This window comes from Erinaceus europaeus, chromosome 12, assembly GCF_950295315.1.
Source record: "Erinaceus europaeus chromosome 12, mEriEur2.1, whole genome shotgun sequence".
NCBI lineage: Eukaryota > Metazoa > Chordata > Mammalia > Eulipotyphla > Erinaceidae > Erinaceus > Erinaceus europaeus.
Genome location: NC_080173.1, coordinates 78603627 through 78621192, shown reverse-complemented (window position 1 = coordinate 78621192; position 17566 = coordinate 78603627). Strand labels below are relative to the sequence as shown.

The 17566-nt window shown below is 45.0% G+C and overlaps 1 protein-coding gene across 1 annotated transcript; it reads left to right on the top strand.

The window, feature by feature from the left end:
• Positions 1 to 8303: 8303 nt before the first annotated feature.
• On the top strand, positions 8304 to 16475 carry TIMM22 (translocase of inner mitochondrial membrane 22). Its single transcript, XM_007520421.3, has 4 exons — positions 8304 to 8732; positions 12039 to 12235; positions 14182 to 14254; positions 16090 to 16475. The coding sequence occupies exons 1-4, from the start codon at positions 8495 to 8497 to the stop codon at positions 16164 to 16166; spliced, it is 585 nt and encodes a 194-aa protein (XP_007520483.1). The 5' UTR covers positions 8304 to 8494; the 3' UTR covers positions 16167 to 16475.
• Positions 16476 to 17566: the final 1091 nt, after the last annotated feature.

Genomic DNA, 17566 nt, shown 5'->3' with positions numbered 1-17566 from the left:
CCATTATGATATCTACACCCACCCTAGCAGCACAATTTGTAATAACCAAAACCTGGAAGCAACCCAGGTGTCCAACAACAGGTGAGTGGCTGAGAAAGTTGTGGTATATATACACAACAGAATACGCAGGTATTAAAAATGGTATTTCACTTTCTTCACCTCATGTTGGATAGAGCTTGAAGAAATCATGTGATAAGTGAGATAAATCAGAAAGTGATAAGTGAGATAAGTCAGAAAGAGAAAGATGATCTCACTCACGGACAAAAATTGAAAAATACTACCATGACACCAACCTTACTTCCCTAGGCAGACCACCAATGTGTCCTGGAACCTCACCTTCCCAGAGCCCTACCCCACTAGGGAGAGACAGAAACAGGCTGGGGGTATGGATCCACCTGTCAATGCCCATGTCTAGCAGAGAAGCAATTGCAGAAGTAAGACCTTCTACCTTCTGCACCCCATAGAGATCTCTGGTTCATACCCACAGAGGTATAAAGAATAGGGAAGCTTCCAATGGAGGGGATGGGATATGGCACATTAGTGGTGGGAGCTGTATGGAATTGTACCCCTCTTATCTCACAATCTTGTTGATCATTATTAAATCACTAATAAAAATCTCTCTTTATCTTTTCTATTTTGATTGTTGTGTCTTCATGAGTTAATTTGAAAAAATGAACTTGGTAAAAAAAAAATTGGGGGGATGGTGAAATAGCTCATTTGGATACTGTAACCTAAGTTTGAGCCCAGCTCCCCCCACATTGAAGGAGGCTTTGGTATTCTAGTCTCTCTCTCTCTCTCTCTCCCTCTTGTACCCCCTCTCACCCTCTCTGCCTTCCTGTCTCTAGCTAAAAATTCTTTTCTTTTTTTGTTAATATTTATTTATTCCCTTTTGTTGCCCTTGTTGCTTTTATTGTTGTTGTTACTGATGTCATTGTTGGATAGGAGAGAAATGTAGAGAGGAGGGGAAGACAGAGAGGGGAAGAGAAAGACACCTGCAGACCTGCTTCACCACTTGTGAAGCAACTCCTATGCAGGTGGGGAGCCAGTGGCTCAAACCAGGATTCTTATGAGGTCCTTGAGCTTTGTGCCACATGCAATTAACCCACTAGTTACCACCTGACTTCCTTCTTCTTCTTCTTTTTTTATTTTTATTTTTATGTTTATTTTATTATTATTTTTTAAAATTTTTTATTTAAGAAAGGATTAATGAACAAAAACATAAGGTAGGAGGGGTACAACTCCACACAATTCCCACCACCCAATCTCCATAACCCACCCCCTCCCATGATAGCTTTCCCATTCTCTAGCCCTCTGGGAGCATGGACCCAGGGTCGTTTAGGGTTGCAGAAGGTAGAAGGTCTGGCTTCTGTAATTGCTTCCCCGCTGAACATGGGCGTTGACTGGTCGGTCCATACTCCCAGTCTGCCTCTCTCTTTCCCTAGTAAGGTGTGTCTCTGGGGAAGCAGAGCTCCAGGACATATTGGTGGGGTCTTCAATCCAGGGAAGCCTGGCCAGCATCCTGGTGGTATCTGGAACCTGGTGATTGAAAAGAGAGTTAACATACGAAGCCAAACAATTTGTTGAGCAATCATGGACCCAAAGCTTGGAATAGTGGAGAGGAAGTGTTAGGGAGGTACTCACTGCAAACTCTAATGTACTTCTGCTTTCCGGTATATATTTTGCAGTAGTTTATGGATACGTGTGAACATAAGCTCTCTCTCTCACAGAAACTGGTGTATATCTAGGTTATGGGACTTTGTTAGAAAGTGAACTACCTGAGATGAAATTAGAGTGTACTATAAAAGGAAAGATCTCACCCGAGTAATGAAGCCGAAGGGTTGTCATTCCACAGGTGAAGTCTCTGGACACAGTCTGAGGTGAAGCACGTTGAGGTGGCAATCGTTGCGTTGGTTAGGTTGTGATCGGCGGATGCAATATTATTTGGTTTGGATTGGGAGATGCATACAGGAAAGTGGGCCCTGTCCAAGGGTTCCAGGACTGGGGGAAGTAGGGGCTCTATAGTGGAGATGTGAGGTTCCTGCTGTCTTAGGGTTCAAAAAGACAATGGATAGTTAATGTTATCATCACATTATTTGGTAATTGGGTTAACTTTGAAAAGTCCTTTTGTTAGGGTTTGCTGTACAGTACCCAGTATCTTGTATATAGCTGTGCTATTGGATGTTCTTCTTCTTTTTTTTTAACTAAACCCCTGCTCAGTTCTGGCTTAAGGGATGGTGTGGGGCTTGAACCTGGGACTTTGGAACCTCAGATATGAAAGTTTTTCTATGTTTGAAATATTATATTTTCATTGTATGATAATATATTTTAAAAATAATTTTTATTAATTTATTATTGGATAGAGACAGACAGAAATTGAGAGGGGAGGGGGTGATAGAGAGGGAGAGAGACAGGGAGACATCGACAGTTCCGCTTCACAACTCATGAAGCCTTCCCCCTGCAGATGGGGACCAGGGGCTTGAACCTGGGTCCTTGTGCACTGCAGTGTGTGCGCCTAACCAGGTACACTACCGCCTGACCCCATGATAATACATTTTAAAACTGAGTGGAATGGATAGTTTCCTAGAAAACTACAATTTTCAACATAGTGAAATGAGATACCTGAATTGACCTAAACCCTATCCAAAGAACAAAATGATTGTAACCAAAATTAAATTTACGTAAACTTTTTATAAGACAGGGAAGACTGGCATTTGCAGAGATATTAAGCAGATCTTTTTTTTTAACTGTCATTTAAAAATGTATTTCCAGATTATAGTCTTAATCAAATTTATTAAAATTTGACAGAGTTATTTATAAACAATTTTTTGTTTTGTTTTTCCCTTTTGTTGCCCTTGCTCTTTTTTTCTGTTGTTGTTGTAGTTATTATTGTTGTTATTATTGATGTCGTCGTTGTTGGATAGGACAGAGAGAAATGGAGAGAGGAGGGGAAAACAGAAAGTAGAAAAAGACACCTGCAGATCTGCTTCACTGCCCCTGCAGGTGCGGAACCAGGGGCTCAAACCTGGATCATTAAGCTAGTCCTTGTGCTTCAGAGCCATGTGCGCTTAACCCGCTGAGCTACCGCCGGACCCCCTATAAATATTTTTTTAAATGACAGACAAGGGTTGGGCTGTAGCGCAGCGGGTTAAGCGCACATGACGCCAAACTCGAGGACAGGTGTAAGAATGCCGGTTCGAGCTCCTGCTCTACACGCAGGTCTGCAGGTGTCCATCTTTCTCTCCCCACTCTGTCTTCCCCATCTCTCTCCATTTCTATCTGTCCTCTCCAGCAACAATATCAGTAACAACAACAATAATAACAATAACCACATCAATGGTTAAAAAAAAAACAAGGGCAACAAAAAATTAAATAAATAAATAAAATGACAGATAAGTCTTCTGGGCAAGGGGGCTGTGCGGTAACACAGCAGGTTAAGTTCATATGGCACAAAGCGCAAGGACCAGCGTAAGGATATGGGTTGGAGCCCGTGGCTCCCCTACCTGAAGGGCAGTGAAGCAGGTCTGCAAATGTCTTTCTCTCCCCCTCTGTCTTTCCCTCCTCTCTCCAATTCTCTCTGTCCTATCCAACAATGACAACAGCAATAACAATAATAACAACAAAGGCAACAAAAATGGAAAAAAATGGCCTCCAGGAGCACTGGATTTGTAGTGCAGGCACTGAGCCACAGCGATAATCCTGGATGCAAAAACCAACCAACCAAACAAAAAACATTAAATAAATAAATAAAACATTATCCATATTTATATTTGCTGATACTTTTCAGATCAAATCCCAGAATCACACCAATGCTCTTTCAGATACAGCCAAAGTACCATTTATTAACTGGGCCCATCAGAGTGCCAGACTGTGTGTCAAATTGAGGACAGCTGTTGGCAAGCAGAGCCACGACAACAGCCTAAAAGACAGTAAGCAAATACGGACTGTTGGAGGTGGGCGGGGCAACAAAAATCTCCAAACCATTTGGCTGTTCGAAGACATCTGCTCCGGAACATTCAGACTATCCATCAGAAACAGGCTACATTCTAAGGACCTGTCCCTGAAAATATAAGCATTACAAGATTTTTTTTTTGAGGGGGTGGCGGGGAGGGAACCAGTAAAATAACCTATTTGGATAGTGTGCTGTTTTGTTACATGCATGACACAGGTTTGAGGCCAGCCCTCATCGAATTGAAGAAAGCTTTGATACCATGGTCTCTTTCCCCACCTGCAGGGGAGTCGTTTCACACTTGGTGAAGCAGGTCTGCAGGTGTCTTTCTCTCCCCCCTCTGTCTTCCCCTCCTCTCTCCATTTCTCTCTGTCCTATCCCACAACAATGACATCAATAACAACAATAATAACCACAATTAAAAACAACAAGGGCAACAAAAGGGAATAAATATTTTTTTAAAATCTTAATTTTTTTTTTTTTTGCCACCAGGGTTATTGCTGGGGTTCAGTGCTGGCACCACGAATCCACTGCTCCTGGAGGCCATTTTTTCCTTTTTGTTGTCCCCTTTCTTTTTTATCGTTGTGGTTATTATTGTTGTTGTTATTGATGTCATTGTTGTAGGATAGCACAGAGAAAAATAGAGAGAGGAGGGGAAGACAGAGGGGGGAGAGAAAGATAGACACTTTCAGACCTGCTTCACCACGGTTAAGCAATCTCCCCCCTGAAGGTGGGGAGCTGGGGGCTTGAACCAGGATCCCTATGCTAGTCCTTGTGTTTTGTGCTATGTGCGCTCAACCTGCTAAGCTACCGTCAGACCCCCCCCCCCACTTTTTTTTAAGATTTGTTTATTAAGGTGATAGAGAGAGAACCAGACCTTTGGCATATGTGCTGCCAATGGCTGAACTCAGGACCTCATGCTTGAGAATCTAATACTTTATACACTGCACCACTTACTTCCCTGATCACAGAAATATTACATATATATTTTAAATATTTATTTATTTATTCCCTTTTGTTGCCCTTGTTGCTTTTATTGTTGTAGTTATTATTGTTGTCATGGATGTTGTCGTTGTTGGATAGGACAGAGAGTAATCGAGAGGGGAGGGGAAGACAGAGAGGGGGAGAGAAAGACAGACACCTGCAGACCTGCTTCACCGCCTGTGAAGCGACTCCCCTGCAGGTGGGGAGGTGGTGGCTCGAACCGGGATCCTTGAGCCGGTCCTTGAGCTTTGCCCCACTAGAGCTTAACCTGCTGCGCTACCGCCCAACTCTCAGAAATATTATATTTTTATCTCACCATAAGTCAAAGTAAAAAATAATTTTAAAATAATTATGACAAATATTTCTAACATTTTACACTTAAGGGGAGGGCACAAGTGGAAGCAAGGACACTTGAGGAAACCACATGAAAAGTGTCCTGGAGCAGTGGCATCACTCTGTCTCTATACCCCACACCCTACTCTGGTCCCTCTCTGTCTCCATCAAAAATTAAAAAGGAAAAAAAAAAAAGTTCCACAAGGAGCACTGGAATTGTGTGTGAAACCTTAGCACACAAACATACCAACATGAAAGAAAACAAATTATTAAATTATTAAGAATCACACTGAAAAAAAAAAAGAATCACACTGGCCACACTTGACCCTTGATTTCAAGAAGTGGGTTGCCTTAACTTCCCTTTTAAAAATCAAAAGAGGGGGGAGTCTGGGGGGGGGGTAGCGAGCGCAGCGGGTTAAGGGCACGTGGCACAAAGCACAAGGACTGGTGTAAGGATCCTGGTTAGAGCCCTGGCTCCCCACCTGCAGGGAGGTTGCTTCACAAGTGGTGAAGCAGGTCTGCAGATGTCTATCTTTCTCTCCCCCTCTCTGTCTTCCCCTCCTCTCTCCATTTCTCTCTGTCCTGTCCAACAACAACAACAACAATAATAGCTACAATAAAAACAAGGGCAACAAAAGGGAATAAATAAATAAATATTTTTTAAAAAGTTAAAAGAGGGAGCCAGGTGGTGGCACACCCATTTAAAGGTATATAGTATATAGCTCAAGGACCCATGCAAGGATCTAGGTTCGAGCCCTCAGCTCTCTACCTGCACGGGAGATGCGATCTGCAGATGTCTGTCTTTCTCTATCTCTATCTATCTCCTCCCCCAATTTCCCTCTGCACTAAAAAAAAAAAAAAAAAAAATAGTCACCAAGAGCAGTTGTTTTGTAGTGCCAGCACTGAGCCCAGAGATAACCCTGGAGGCAATATATATGGAGGAGATAGCATAATGGTTATTCAAATAGACTCTCCTGCCTAAGGCTTTGATATCATAGATTCTAAGTATTATTATGCACACTAAATATTATCAAATATACAGCCCAGGAGGTGGCACAATGCCTGGGCTCTCAGGCACGAGGTTCTGAATTTGATCCTCAGAGTTGTATGTGCCAGAGTGATGCTCTGGCTCTCTCTTCATCTCTCTCATTAATTAATAAATATATACATATATTTTGCCTCCAGGGTTATTGCTGGGGCTTGATGCCTGCACTTCAAATCTACTTCTCCTGTTGGCCATTTTTCTTTTTCTTTCTTTTTTTGGATAGGACAGAGAGAAACTGAGAGCGGAGGGGCAGAGAAAAGAAAAGTAGACACCTGCTGATCTGCTTCACTGCTTGTGAAGCAACCCCCCTGCAAGTGGAGAGCTGGGGGTTCAAACAGTGATCCTTGCACAGGTCCTATATGCGCCCAGCCCCCAAGAAATAGTTTTAAAGATTCAAATGTTGTACAAAAACAAAACAAACAAATAAAAAATTGCCTGTTTTTGATTCCTTGTTTTCTGTAATTTTAATGGGTGTTTTCTTTCTTTCTTTTTGTTTCCAGGCTTATCGCTGGGGCTTGGTGCCGGCACTACCAATCCACTGTTCCTTACAGCCATTTTTCTGTTTTAGTGGATAGGGTAGAGAGATATAGAGAGAAGGGGGAGATAGGGAGAGAGACACTTGCAGACCTGCTTCCATACTTGAAGCGACCCCACTGCAGGTGGGTAGCTCCACGTGGGGCCCCTGCCCTTAGTACTATGTGGGCTTAACCAAGTGTGCCCCTTCCCGCCCCCCTCAATGAGTCTTTTCTTTAGAAAGGAAAGGACAAGGTCATGTGAGTCAATGTTCCTGGAACACCAGCAATTTACCAAACCTAGCCCTTCACAGATGGAGGAAGGACTGTCATGTGACTGTCACTTGACCTAGAGTCTTGGCTTGCAAGGAAGGGTCTCTCCTAGATCACTGCCATACTGCAATGTCCTTCATATTTTTAAAACTTTTTATTTTTTAATTTTTTTGTGTTATCTTTATTTGTTGGATAGAGACAGACAGTCAAGAAGGAAAGTGATGATAGAGAGGGAGAGAGACAGAGAGGTACCTGCAACACCGCTTCACCACTTGCCAAGTTTTCCCCCTGCAGGTGGGGACCAGGGTTTGAACCCAGGTTCTTGCACATTGTAACGTGTGCACTCAACCAGGTAAGCCACCACCTGGTCCCTAAACTTATTTATTTGATAGGACAGAGAGAAACTGAGAGGGAAGGGGGTGGATAAAGAGGTAAAGGATAGAGACAGAGGCAACTACAGCATTGCTTGTAAAGCTTTCCTAATGCAGGTAGGGAGGGATTGGGGCTTCGAACCCAAGCCCTTGTGCATGGTAACATGTACACTTAACCAAGTGCACCACTGTCCCCCCCCCCCCATTGTCCCTCATATGTGGCCAAGGCAGGTACCCAGATGGAGCATCATTTTCCATTTAAAAGTTTTGGTTCAAAGGTTCTTTTAGAAAACTAAACGTCCAATGGAAGCATAGTGAGAAGGACAAAGAGGAACCAGAGCACTGCTCAGCTCTGTTTTACCGTGGTGCTGGGGATTGAACCTAGGACCTTTGTTTGGGGCCTCAGGGGTGAAAGTCAACTGATGCATATCTCTCCGGCCCTCCTAAACAAAACACTTAGTCCAAATGTTTGTAGCCAGTTTTTGCGTTTGTTTACAAAGGGCCTTCCCTCATTACCTGCCTCCGGGCACTTGTCGCAGTGTTTGCTCAAGTAATTAAGGCTAGACGTGCAATGACGAGATACGTGCGCCCCCTGCCGGCTCCAGGGTGTGCTGCGGCCTCGTGGAGCTGCTACCGCTCCTCACCCGCCCATCAGAATCCAGAGACCAAAATGCATGTGCCCGCGCAAGGCTTCTTGGGAAATGTCCTGCGTATTCCCCTAAGAACTACAAGTCCCGATAGGCACCGCGCTGCAGCTCCGCAGGCCTGCTTGCCCTCTGGTAAATCTGAATGCTATTTGTCGTTAAAAATGCCGCGCATTGCTCGTTCAGTATTTCCTGGAGGCTTCCGGAGAACTAGATAACTCTTCCACCGAGTCTGCAGGAACTGACTCTACTTCTACATGTAATCTCGGACTTCACTCTGTGCGGCGAATCTGCCGTTGCGACACCGGGGCCAGGTGTCCCAAGACAGAGATTTGTGGAATCTGCTGCGGGGAGGAGGAGGCCGGGGTTCCTTGGGTCGTACTGTCATGGCGGCCACGGCCCCCAGTGCTGGGGGCTCCGCTTCGCAGGCGGCGGGCTCCACGGAGGCCCCGCTGCAGTACAGCCTTCTTCTGCAACACCTGGTGGGTGACAAGCGTCAGCCTCGCCTCCTGGAACCTGGGAGTCTGGGCGGCATCCCGAGTCCAGTCAAGAGTGAGGAGCAGAAGATGATCGAGAGAGTGATGGAAAGCTGCGCCTTCAAGGCGGCGCTGGCCTGCGTGGGAGGTGAGACGGGGACGGGGCCCTTGGGAGACTTGAGGCTGCTGGGTCCTGGGCGGCGAGAACACGCGCCTGGCAAGCGAGGGGCCGGGGGCTTTGACCTTGACCGCACTTCACCTCTTCGAACTCCGACCCCGCTTCTTTAGTTTGAGGTGAGTTCTTGCCTCTGGACATGGGACTAGGGAATCGGTACTGTGGCTGGGGGCCTGGAGGTTATAAAAATGAATGGCTTCGGGAGTAGCAGCGGGTTAAGCGCACGTGGTGCAAAGCGCAGGGACCAGCTCAGGAATCCCGGTTCGAGCCCCGGCTCCCCACCTGCAGGGGAGTCGCTTCACAGGCAGTGAAGCAGGTCTGCAGGTGTCTTTCTCCCCCCCCCCCTTCCTCCTCTCTCCATTTCTCTCTGTCCTATCTAACAACATCAATAACAACAATAAAAAAGGGTAACAAAAAGAAAAATAAATAATAAAATATAAAAAAATAATAATAAAGAATGACTTCATTCATTCGTTCTTTCAACAGAGCCACTGCCCCGTGCCTGGCGCGGAGTGTGTGTGTGTGGGGGGTGGGGTGGGGATATGCTGACAGAAGGAGGGAGGAGGCCTGTCTCACTGTGGAAGCTGACAGTTGCGATGTAGATTGAGAGGAATGTTGAGAAGGAGCCCGGGACAAGCGCGGCGGACAGAGGGGACAGCGGGTGCAGAGGGCTCTAAGTTAGGAGCTGTCTAGAGATTTGAAACACAGACTCTTGTGGCCAGTGTGACTAGTGTCGGTGGTGAGAAGGAAGTCTGGATTTGTTATTTTATAGCCTTCGGGGAGTATTCGAGCATGTACAGCATCACACTTAGATGAAGGGTGGAAAGAATGTTCACACTTAACAGATAAATTTAAACCTCATTGAGCATGATGGACATTTAAGAGACAAATATATTGAGAGTGCAGATGTGAAGTATAATAGGAGGAAGAAACATGATGATGATGATGATGATGATGATGACTTGGTTGGGAAAGGCCACAGAATGATGTGAGACCTAGTTGTATCTTGAAGAATTGGGAGAATGGATGTAGATGTGAGGAAGAGATATGTCATTTGGGGGATGGGTGTGAAGTGGGGGCTACGGTTTTTTAAGGCTATGTAGGCATCAGAGGAACACACTTTTTTTTTTTTCTCTCTCCTTGAGTAAATAACAGTACTGAACAGGATGAATCAGAACGGAGTTTGATGAAGGAAAGACAAGTCTATGGACAGAGAGATCAGATAGGAAACTTGTACTGAAGCTCCATGAGGCATGCATTATGTCTTCGTTATTGTGTCTGACTTTAATAAATGTTTTACAGATTTGTTGAAATAGTAAGTGAGCCTTTGTGGTGGGGGTGGTAAAGGCTCTGGACCGGGACAATAATTGCAAACATAAATAGAGTTGTATGGGGAAAGCAAAGAAACAGTCAGGGGTGCCCCTGAGTTTCGGAGCTGGAGTGACTGGAGAGACAGAGCCATGAGAAAATCTGAATGGCGCAGCCTGAGGGGTGGTAGATAAAGTCTGGAATGGCAAGCATGAAGTCCTGAGTTTGATCCCTGGCATTGCGTATTCCAGAGTGCTTCTCTGGTTCACTCTCTTATCCTAGTTTCTCTTTTTCATAAATAATAAATCCTTTAAAACATCTAAATAAAAGGTGCCATGATTTCATCCAACATTTTTACAAAAGACTGACTTTTTTAGTGATCAGTTTGTTTTGTATAGAGAGAAATTAAAAGGTAAGGGAGAGAGAGGGAGAAAGACACCTGCAGTATTGCTTCACACTTATAAAGCTTCCGCCCTTGAACTCACTCAGGTCCTTCCTTGAGGTGGGCCCCTTCTTTTTTTTTTTTATTGCCACCAGGGTTATCGCTGGGGTTTGGTGCCGACACTATAAATCTGCCACTCTCAGTGGCTATTTTTTCCACTTCCCCCCCTCCCGTTTCTTGTTTTTATTTGACAGGACAGAGAGAAATTGAGGGGAAGAAAGAAAGATAGGCACCTGAAGACCTGCTTCACTGCTTATGAAGTGTCCCCCCTGAAGGTGGGGAATAGAGGCTTGAACCTGGGTCCTTGTGCATGGTAGTATATGTGCTTAATGGGGTGTACCACCACCACCACACACACACAAACATTTCTTTATGCTGTGTCAGAGCTAGAGTCCGGGATCTCACATGTGTGCATTATTACTGAGCCACCCAGAGCCTCACATTCAAGGCAGGTGCTCTACAGCTGAGCTCTCTCCTTGGCCCCCTGAACATATGGCCTTGCAGTCATGAGTAAACAACTGATGGAGGTGTCCAGCAAGCTTTGGAGGCTTAAATGTATCTATAAGTCTGGAGTTTGCAATTTTGTAGTTTTGTGACCTCAGGGATATTAAGTTGCAAGAATCTCAGTTTCTTCAGTTATAGGAAGGAGAGGACAGTAGCCTCTATCTCACAGGATCATTATGAAGAGTAAATGAGACTGTAACTAGAATAACTGGCACACAGCGCTTACAAAATGATAATCATGTCGCTATTGTCGGACTGACTTGCAAAGTTGATAGCCGAATTTAAGGGTGACTGGTTAGATATGAGTGAATGCAGAAAGACACTGCTGGGTTGTAGAAACTGAATCTTGAGGAATGTTAGAAATGAAAGCAGGGGCTGATAGAGGAGACAGCACCAAAAGTAGTATAGGAAGCTTATGGTCAGGCATGGAAGGGCTCAGGTTTAATCCCTATCACAACCATCAGTGAGCTCAGCGGTGCTCTGGTGAAAAAATAAAATGGGTAGGGTGGGGGTGTAGATAGCATACTGGTTATGCAAAGAGACTCATGCCTGAGGCTCTGAAGTTCCAGGTTCAATCCCCTACACCACTATACACCAGAGCAGAGTAGTGCTCTGGTAAAAAAAATAATAATAATAAAATAAACAAAATAAATTGGTGAAAGGAGGAGAAAATCCAATAAGAGACAGAAGAAACTGTCAGCAGTGTATATTCTAGATTGTGAGATGCAGTGAGGAATTTGAGTGGCATGGAGAGGTGTCTTCTTCATTGGTTTGTTACCCCAAAAGGAGTTATTTGAGTATGACACATTACAGTAATCCTGAAAACATACCAAATAAAAATTTTTTTTTAAAGAATTTATGTATTTATTCATGAGAAAGATAGGGAGAAAGAACCAAACAGCACTCTGGTACATGTGCTGTCAGGGATTGAACTCGGGACCTTGTAGATGAGAATCCAATGCTTTATACACTGCACCACCTCCTGGACCACCCAAATAAATCTTTATTTCTGTGTTTGTTTTTAGGGTTTGTCTTGGGAGGTGCATTTGGGGTATTCACCGCTGGCATTGATACCAATGTGGGTTTTGATCCCAAGGATCCTTACCGAACACCAACAGCGAAAGAAGTTCTTAAAGACATGGGACAGAGAGGAATGTCCTACGCCAAAAATTTTGCCATTGTGGGCGCCATGTTTTCTTGCACTGAGTGTTTGGTGGAAACCGTAAGTGTTTGCCTTCTGAGAAAGCCTTGCCTGCTGCCATCTTGTGCCATCTAGAGAAAAATGTTCTTGATGTTACTAGCAAGCAGATCAGAAACTTCCAATCTTTGCTAGATCGAATTTCCACTAAACTTCTAATGTAAACTTTTTGTGTTTATGACTTGGGCTGATATTATATTTTCTTTCTTTTGTAGGCTAGAAATCAGCTATTGATTCCATTTATTTATGATTTTTGTAGTTCTGGGGAAGGAACCGAGGGTCTTATGCATATGACATGGAGAGCTGCCTCCCAGGGCCCTCCCCCAAACTCCACCCCCTTTTTTTTGCCATTGGGCATATGGCTTCAGCTTGGCCCCTACAGAACTTCACCATCCCTAGCAGTCTCTCTCTCTCTCTCTCTCTCTCTCTTTTTTCCTAATAGAGACAGAATGAGGGAGAGAAAGAGGGAAAGACACCTGTAGCGCTGCTTTATTTTTTATTTATCTTATTTATTTATTGGATAGGGAGAGAGAGGAATTGAGAGGGATGGGAAAGATAGCAAGGAAGAGACACCTGCATCACTGCTTCACCACTTGTGAACCTTTTCCCCTGCAAATGGGGACTGGAGGCTTGGCCCTTAGTCCTTGCACATTGTAACATGTGTGCTCAACCAGGTGGGCCACCACTCAGGCCCTACTTAGTTATTTTAAAGAGGGAGCGTGCAAAAGAGACCACAGCACCAAAGCTTTGTTCAGTATGGTGGGGGCTGGGCTTGAGCCTGGGTTACACACATGGCAAAGCAGCATGCTGTCCAAGTGAGCTATTTCACTGGCCCTGCTTACATTCTTTGTTTCAGCAGGCGAGAGGAGAGGGAGAGTCACAGAAAAGAGAGGGAGAGACAACACAGGAACTTACTACCATCAAGTTCCCTTTGGTGTTGTCCCCAGCATTCCCATATGGGTTTGAGGGTTTGAACCAGGGTCTCATGCATGCAAAGGTGCAAACTTGGGGGCTGGGTGCTGGTAGCGCAATGACTGGGGCATAGGATCCCGGTTCGAGCCCCTGGCTCCCCACCTGCAAGGGGGTCACCTCACAAGTGGTGAAGCAGGTCTGCAGGTGTCTATCTTCCCCTCCTCTCTCGATTTCTTTCTGTCCTATCCAACAATGACAACAGCAATAATAATAATAATAATAATAATGATAAACAACAAGGGCAACAAACAAAAGGGAAAAAAAATGGCCTCCAGGAGCAGTGGATTCATAGTGCAGGCACCAAGCCCCAGCAATAACGCTGGAGACAAAAAAAAATAAAATAAAAAAGGAAAGGAAAGGAAAGGTCCACACTCTACAGGGTGAGATGTCTCCTGGCCCTTGAGTTTATCATTATTTTTAATTTAATTTTCTTTAAAAATTATTTATCTTCATGGCCCAGGAGGTGGTGCAGTGGATAAGGCATGGACTCTTGAGCATGAGGTCCTGAGTTCAGTCCCTGGCAACACATGTACCAAAGTGATGTCTGGTTCTCTCTCTCCTATCATTTCTCATGAATCAATAAATAAAAATTTTAAAAAAATTATTTATCTTCATGAGAGAAAGAGAGCAGAGTACCACTCTACTCTGTGCAGTACTGGGAGCACCCAGGGTCTCATACTTTAAGGCAAGTGCTCTGCCTGCTGAACCACCTCCCTGCTCACTGCTCTTGATTTGAAACAAAAGACTTATTGAAGGATCCCAGCAGAGATTTCAGCTGCTACTCAGGTGCTGCACTTGGTCCCAGTGCTCTGGTATCCCCCGCAGGAAGCATCTATGAGCACAGTCAAATTTTAGGAACGATCATTTTAAATGAGAGTAAGATTAGGTTTCCTTTGGAGGGGGACTAAGTTAGCCAGCTAGAAGGCCCATGTATTTTCCCCTTAACTGGATTGTCTGGCATGGGTCTTTGGCTCTGAGCTGCATTTCTCCACCCACAGTACCGGGGAAAATCAGACTGGAAGAACAGTGTCATTGGTGGCTGCATCACTGGAGGAGCTATTGGTTTTCGAGGTTAGTAAACAAATCGCAGTTGCTTTTCTTTGTGGCTGTGGGCAATGTGCTGAAGTTCACATTTCTAAACATGAGTGCTAGGGACCAACCCATGGCACCGATATTCTTTATTTTTTGGGTAGAGACAGAGAAAAATTGAGGGGGGAGGGGGAGATGGGAAGAGGGTGGGGAGAGAGACTTGCTGCACTGTTTCACCACTTGTGATGCTTCCCCACTGTGGGTGAGGGTCGGGGGCTTGAACCTGAATCTTTGAGCAAACATGGAGACTCAACCAGGTGTGCCGCCACATGGCCCCTCTGGTCAGGATTTCTTACCATTGGCATTATTGACATTCTAAACTAAATAACTCCGTGCTGGAGGGAGAAGGGGGATGGATGTCTCTTATACATCAGGATATTTTGCAGCATCCCTGACCTCTACCCACTAGATAGCAGTAGCACCCCTTAGTTGTGACCGCAGCATAGTGTGCGTGTGGGTCTGGAGGTGGGGTAATAGGGAGAGGAGGGGCAAAACTGACCCCACCTGAGAATTACAGGAAGATGTAGATCAATTGTAGAATAAAGAACTGTGGGCTAAACATATTTTCTGGGAAGATGTGGTCAGAGTTGAGAATGGAGCTAGCTAGCTGGATTAAGGCAGAGAGCAGCTCCCAGACTACATGGTTAACTGTTTCCCACATCCCATGCTTTTCTTGTGGTTACCTTCAGCCCTTCACTACTGTGGGCTGACTTTTTTAGACAGAGTAAGAGAGGCAGAGAAGGAAAGAGACTGCAGCACCAGAGCTTCCTTCAAGGTGGTAGGGGCTGGGCTTGACCCTGGGTTGTGCACATGGCAAAACTCCACACTATCCAGGTGAGCTGTTTTGCCGGCTTGGCCCCATGCATTTCAAGTAGACATTTCTTTCTTTCTTTTTCTTTTTTTTCCCCTCTCTCTTTCTACGAAGGCCTTGCACATGCATGACTCCACCACTCCTGAACTTTTTTTTTTACATTTAAAAAAAATTTTAGCAAAAAAAGTGGCAGAAATAGCACTGCTTCACCATCGGTGGAGCTTTGGCTGGTGTTGTGTTCCTATGTGGTTGCTAGGCCTTGAACCCAGGGTCACTTGCATGGCAAGGCATGTGTGCTTGGGTGGGCTACTCTCTGGCCCCCCAGGAATTTTTTCTTAAGATTATATAGTTGTTAATTTTACTTTTCTGTGTAAGTTGTTGTGGTTATCTCTCCCCTCCCCCCTGGATCTTTAGCTGTAAACTGTAAACATGGCATTTCTCCCCACTGGCATGCCTATCAAGAGTGTGGTGTGGGGGTTCAGTGGCTGGATTTTCCATTGCTGGGCCATGCTGCATCTACCTTGCCTTCACTTACCCAAAGCAGTGTTCCATTTTCTCATTTTCTGGGGCAGGATGATCCATTATCATTGAAACAGCCAGTTGTGATGTACACAGTAGCTTTTCCTTTGGTCTTCCCATTGCTTGGCTTTATCAGGGCTTCCTCAAGGACTGTTTTGGTTGCCTTCCCAGGAATCTGTTCCATAAACACATCAGTGACAGGCCGTATACTTTCCCTTGATTTCAAGAACTAGTTCTCTTAACCAGCTTTCTTGCCTATTAGGACTAGTTAATCTCTATGAGACTAGAAGTAGTGATTCTTTGGCATGAGAAAAGCTGATGTGCAGTTAGGTAAAGCACAGTGGATTAGACTGCATATTCATCTTCACTGAAGTCTTACTCATCTCTGATAGGCTGAATGACTTAGAGTACATCTGTGTGTCAGTGGGTATACAGCCTAGTCCAGCATCTGTCACCTCAGGTAACATTATTTCGCTTTGTTTTACAGCTGGTTTAAAGGCAGGGGTCATTGGCTGTGGAGGTTTTGCTGCTTTTTCTGCTGCAATTGACTACTACCTACGATGAAACTAATAGCCTCCTGGGAAGGATGCCACCAGCCTAGGATCTGTGTGTTTTGTGGAGAGCACTTTCTGCAGTACACCAGGACACTTCTTCAGAGACTAAAGATGTTTTCCCTCATGTGCTTGGTGTCATGAGGGAGCTGCCTGGCTGCCTTTTCCCTCCAGCCTCTGGGCACCCACACTCTCTGTTGCCCCTGGACTTCATTCAGCCAGGCTGTATGGAGTATGGGGCCCTGCCAGCCTGTCTCCTTTGTGCAATCAGGAGACAATGTTTTGATGGACTTGTAGGAATTAAACTCCACAAATGTTTAAATCTTGACCACAGCTGAATGGTTGGTTCATTGGTGGTGTGGGAACAGAAATGACTTTACATACACACAGGAAGCTGTTCTACGTTGAAACTTATTTCCTTCCCTCAAGTTGAAGCTCCTTGGAGCAGGGCACTAATTTATGCCATCCAACCGATGGAGTCATTTTGTTTAGCGCGCGCACACACACACACACTGTAGTTTGAAAAGTGTAAATTCTACAGAATGGTGCCACGTGACTCAAAGATGGAACATCAAAAGACCAAGAGAAAGCTCTTGAGAAGTCAGAGAATGTTAGAATCTGAGGGCTTATAGAGCACCGTGTTATGTTAACAACAACCAAGACTTTCCTCACCTCCACCTGCAAGAAGCCTAGCCTAGACATGATTAGGATGCACTGAAATTCCATGCCAAGGCCTTGTCTGTAAAGCTCTCCTGTACACTGAATGGTAGGCATTGCCTGAAGTCTGAATTACCAACTTCTACCAGGCCATACGCACCATTCCCACCACCAGAGTTCTGTGTCCCTATTCTCTCCATTGGAAGCTACAGTGGTTTTCTCAAGGTTGCAGATATGGGTTGACTATTATTTCTCTGTCTACATTTGTAAATGTTTGCCCTTCCCCCCCCCCATGCCCCTGCCTTTTTGTCCATTGTTTATTTTTAAAGATTTTATTTATTAATGAGAAAGATAGGGGAGAGAAAGAACCAGTTATCACTCTGATACATATGCTGTTGGGAATTGAATTCAGGACCTCATGCTTAAGAGTCCAATGCTTTATCTTTTGGGACTATGTGATAGTTTGGTAGAGCATAGGGGAGCTCTCCCATCCTTGGATGGAGGTCTAGATAGGCACCCCACTGGTAAGTCTCTCTCGTCATAGAGGTGAGCCAAGAGGGAAAAAGTCTCCCAGACCAAGCTTGCCTTGTTAGTCTCTCAAGCCCACAGAAACCCCAATACTTCTCCCCATTAACTGCAGGCCACATGGAACTCTTCTCCACATTCCAACATGCCAGAGGCTGTTCACCTTGGAGACCTGCTGCTGCAGGCCACATGGCCGCCTACCTTAAGATTCACTTACTCAAAGTTCACAGA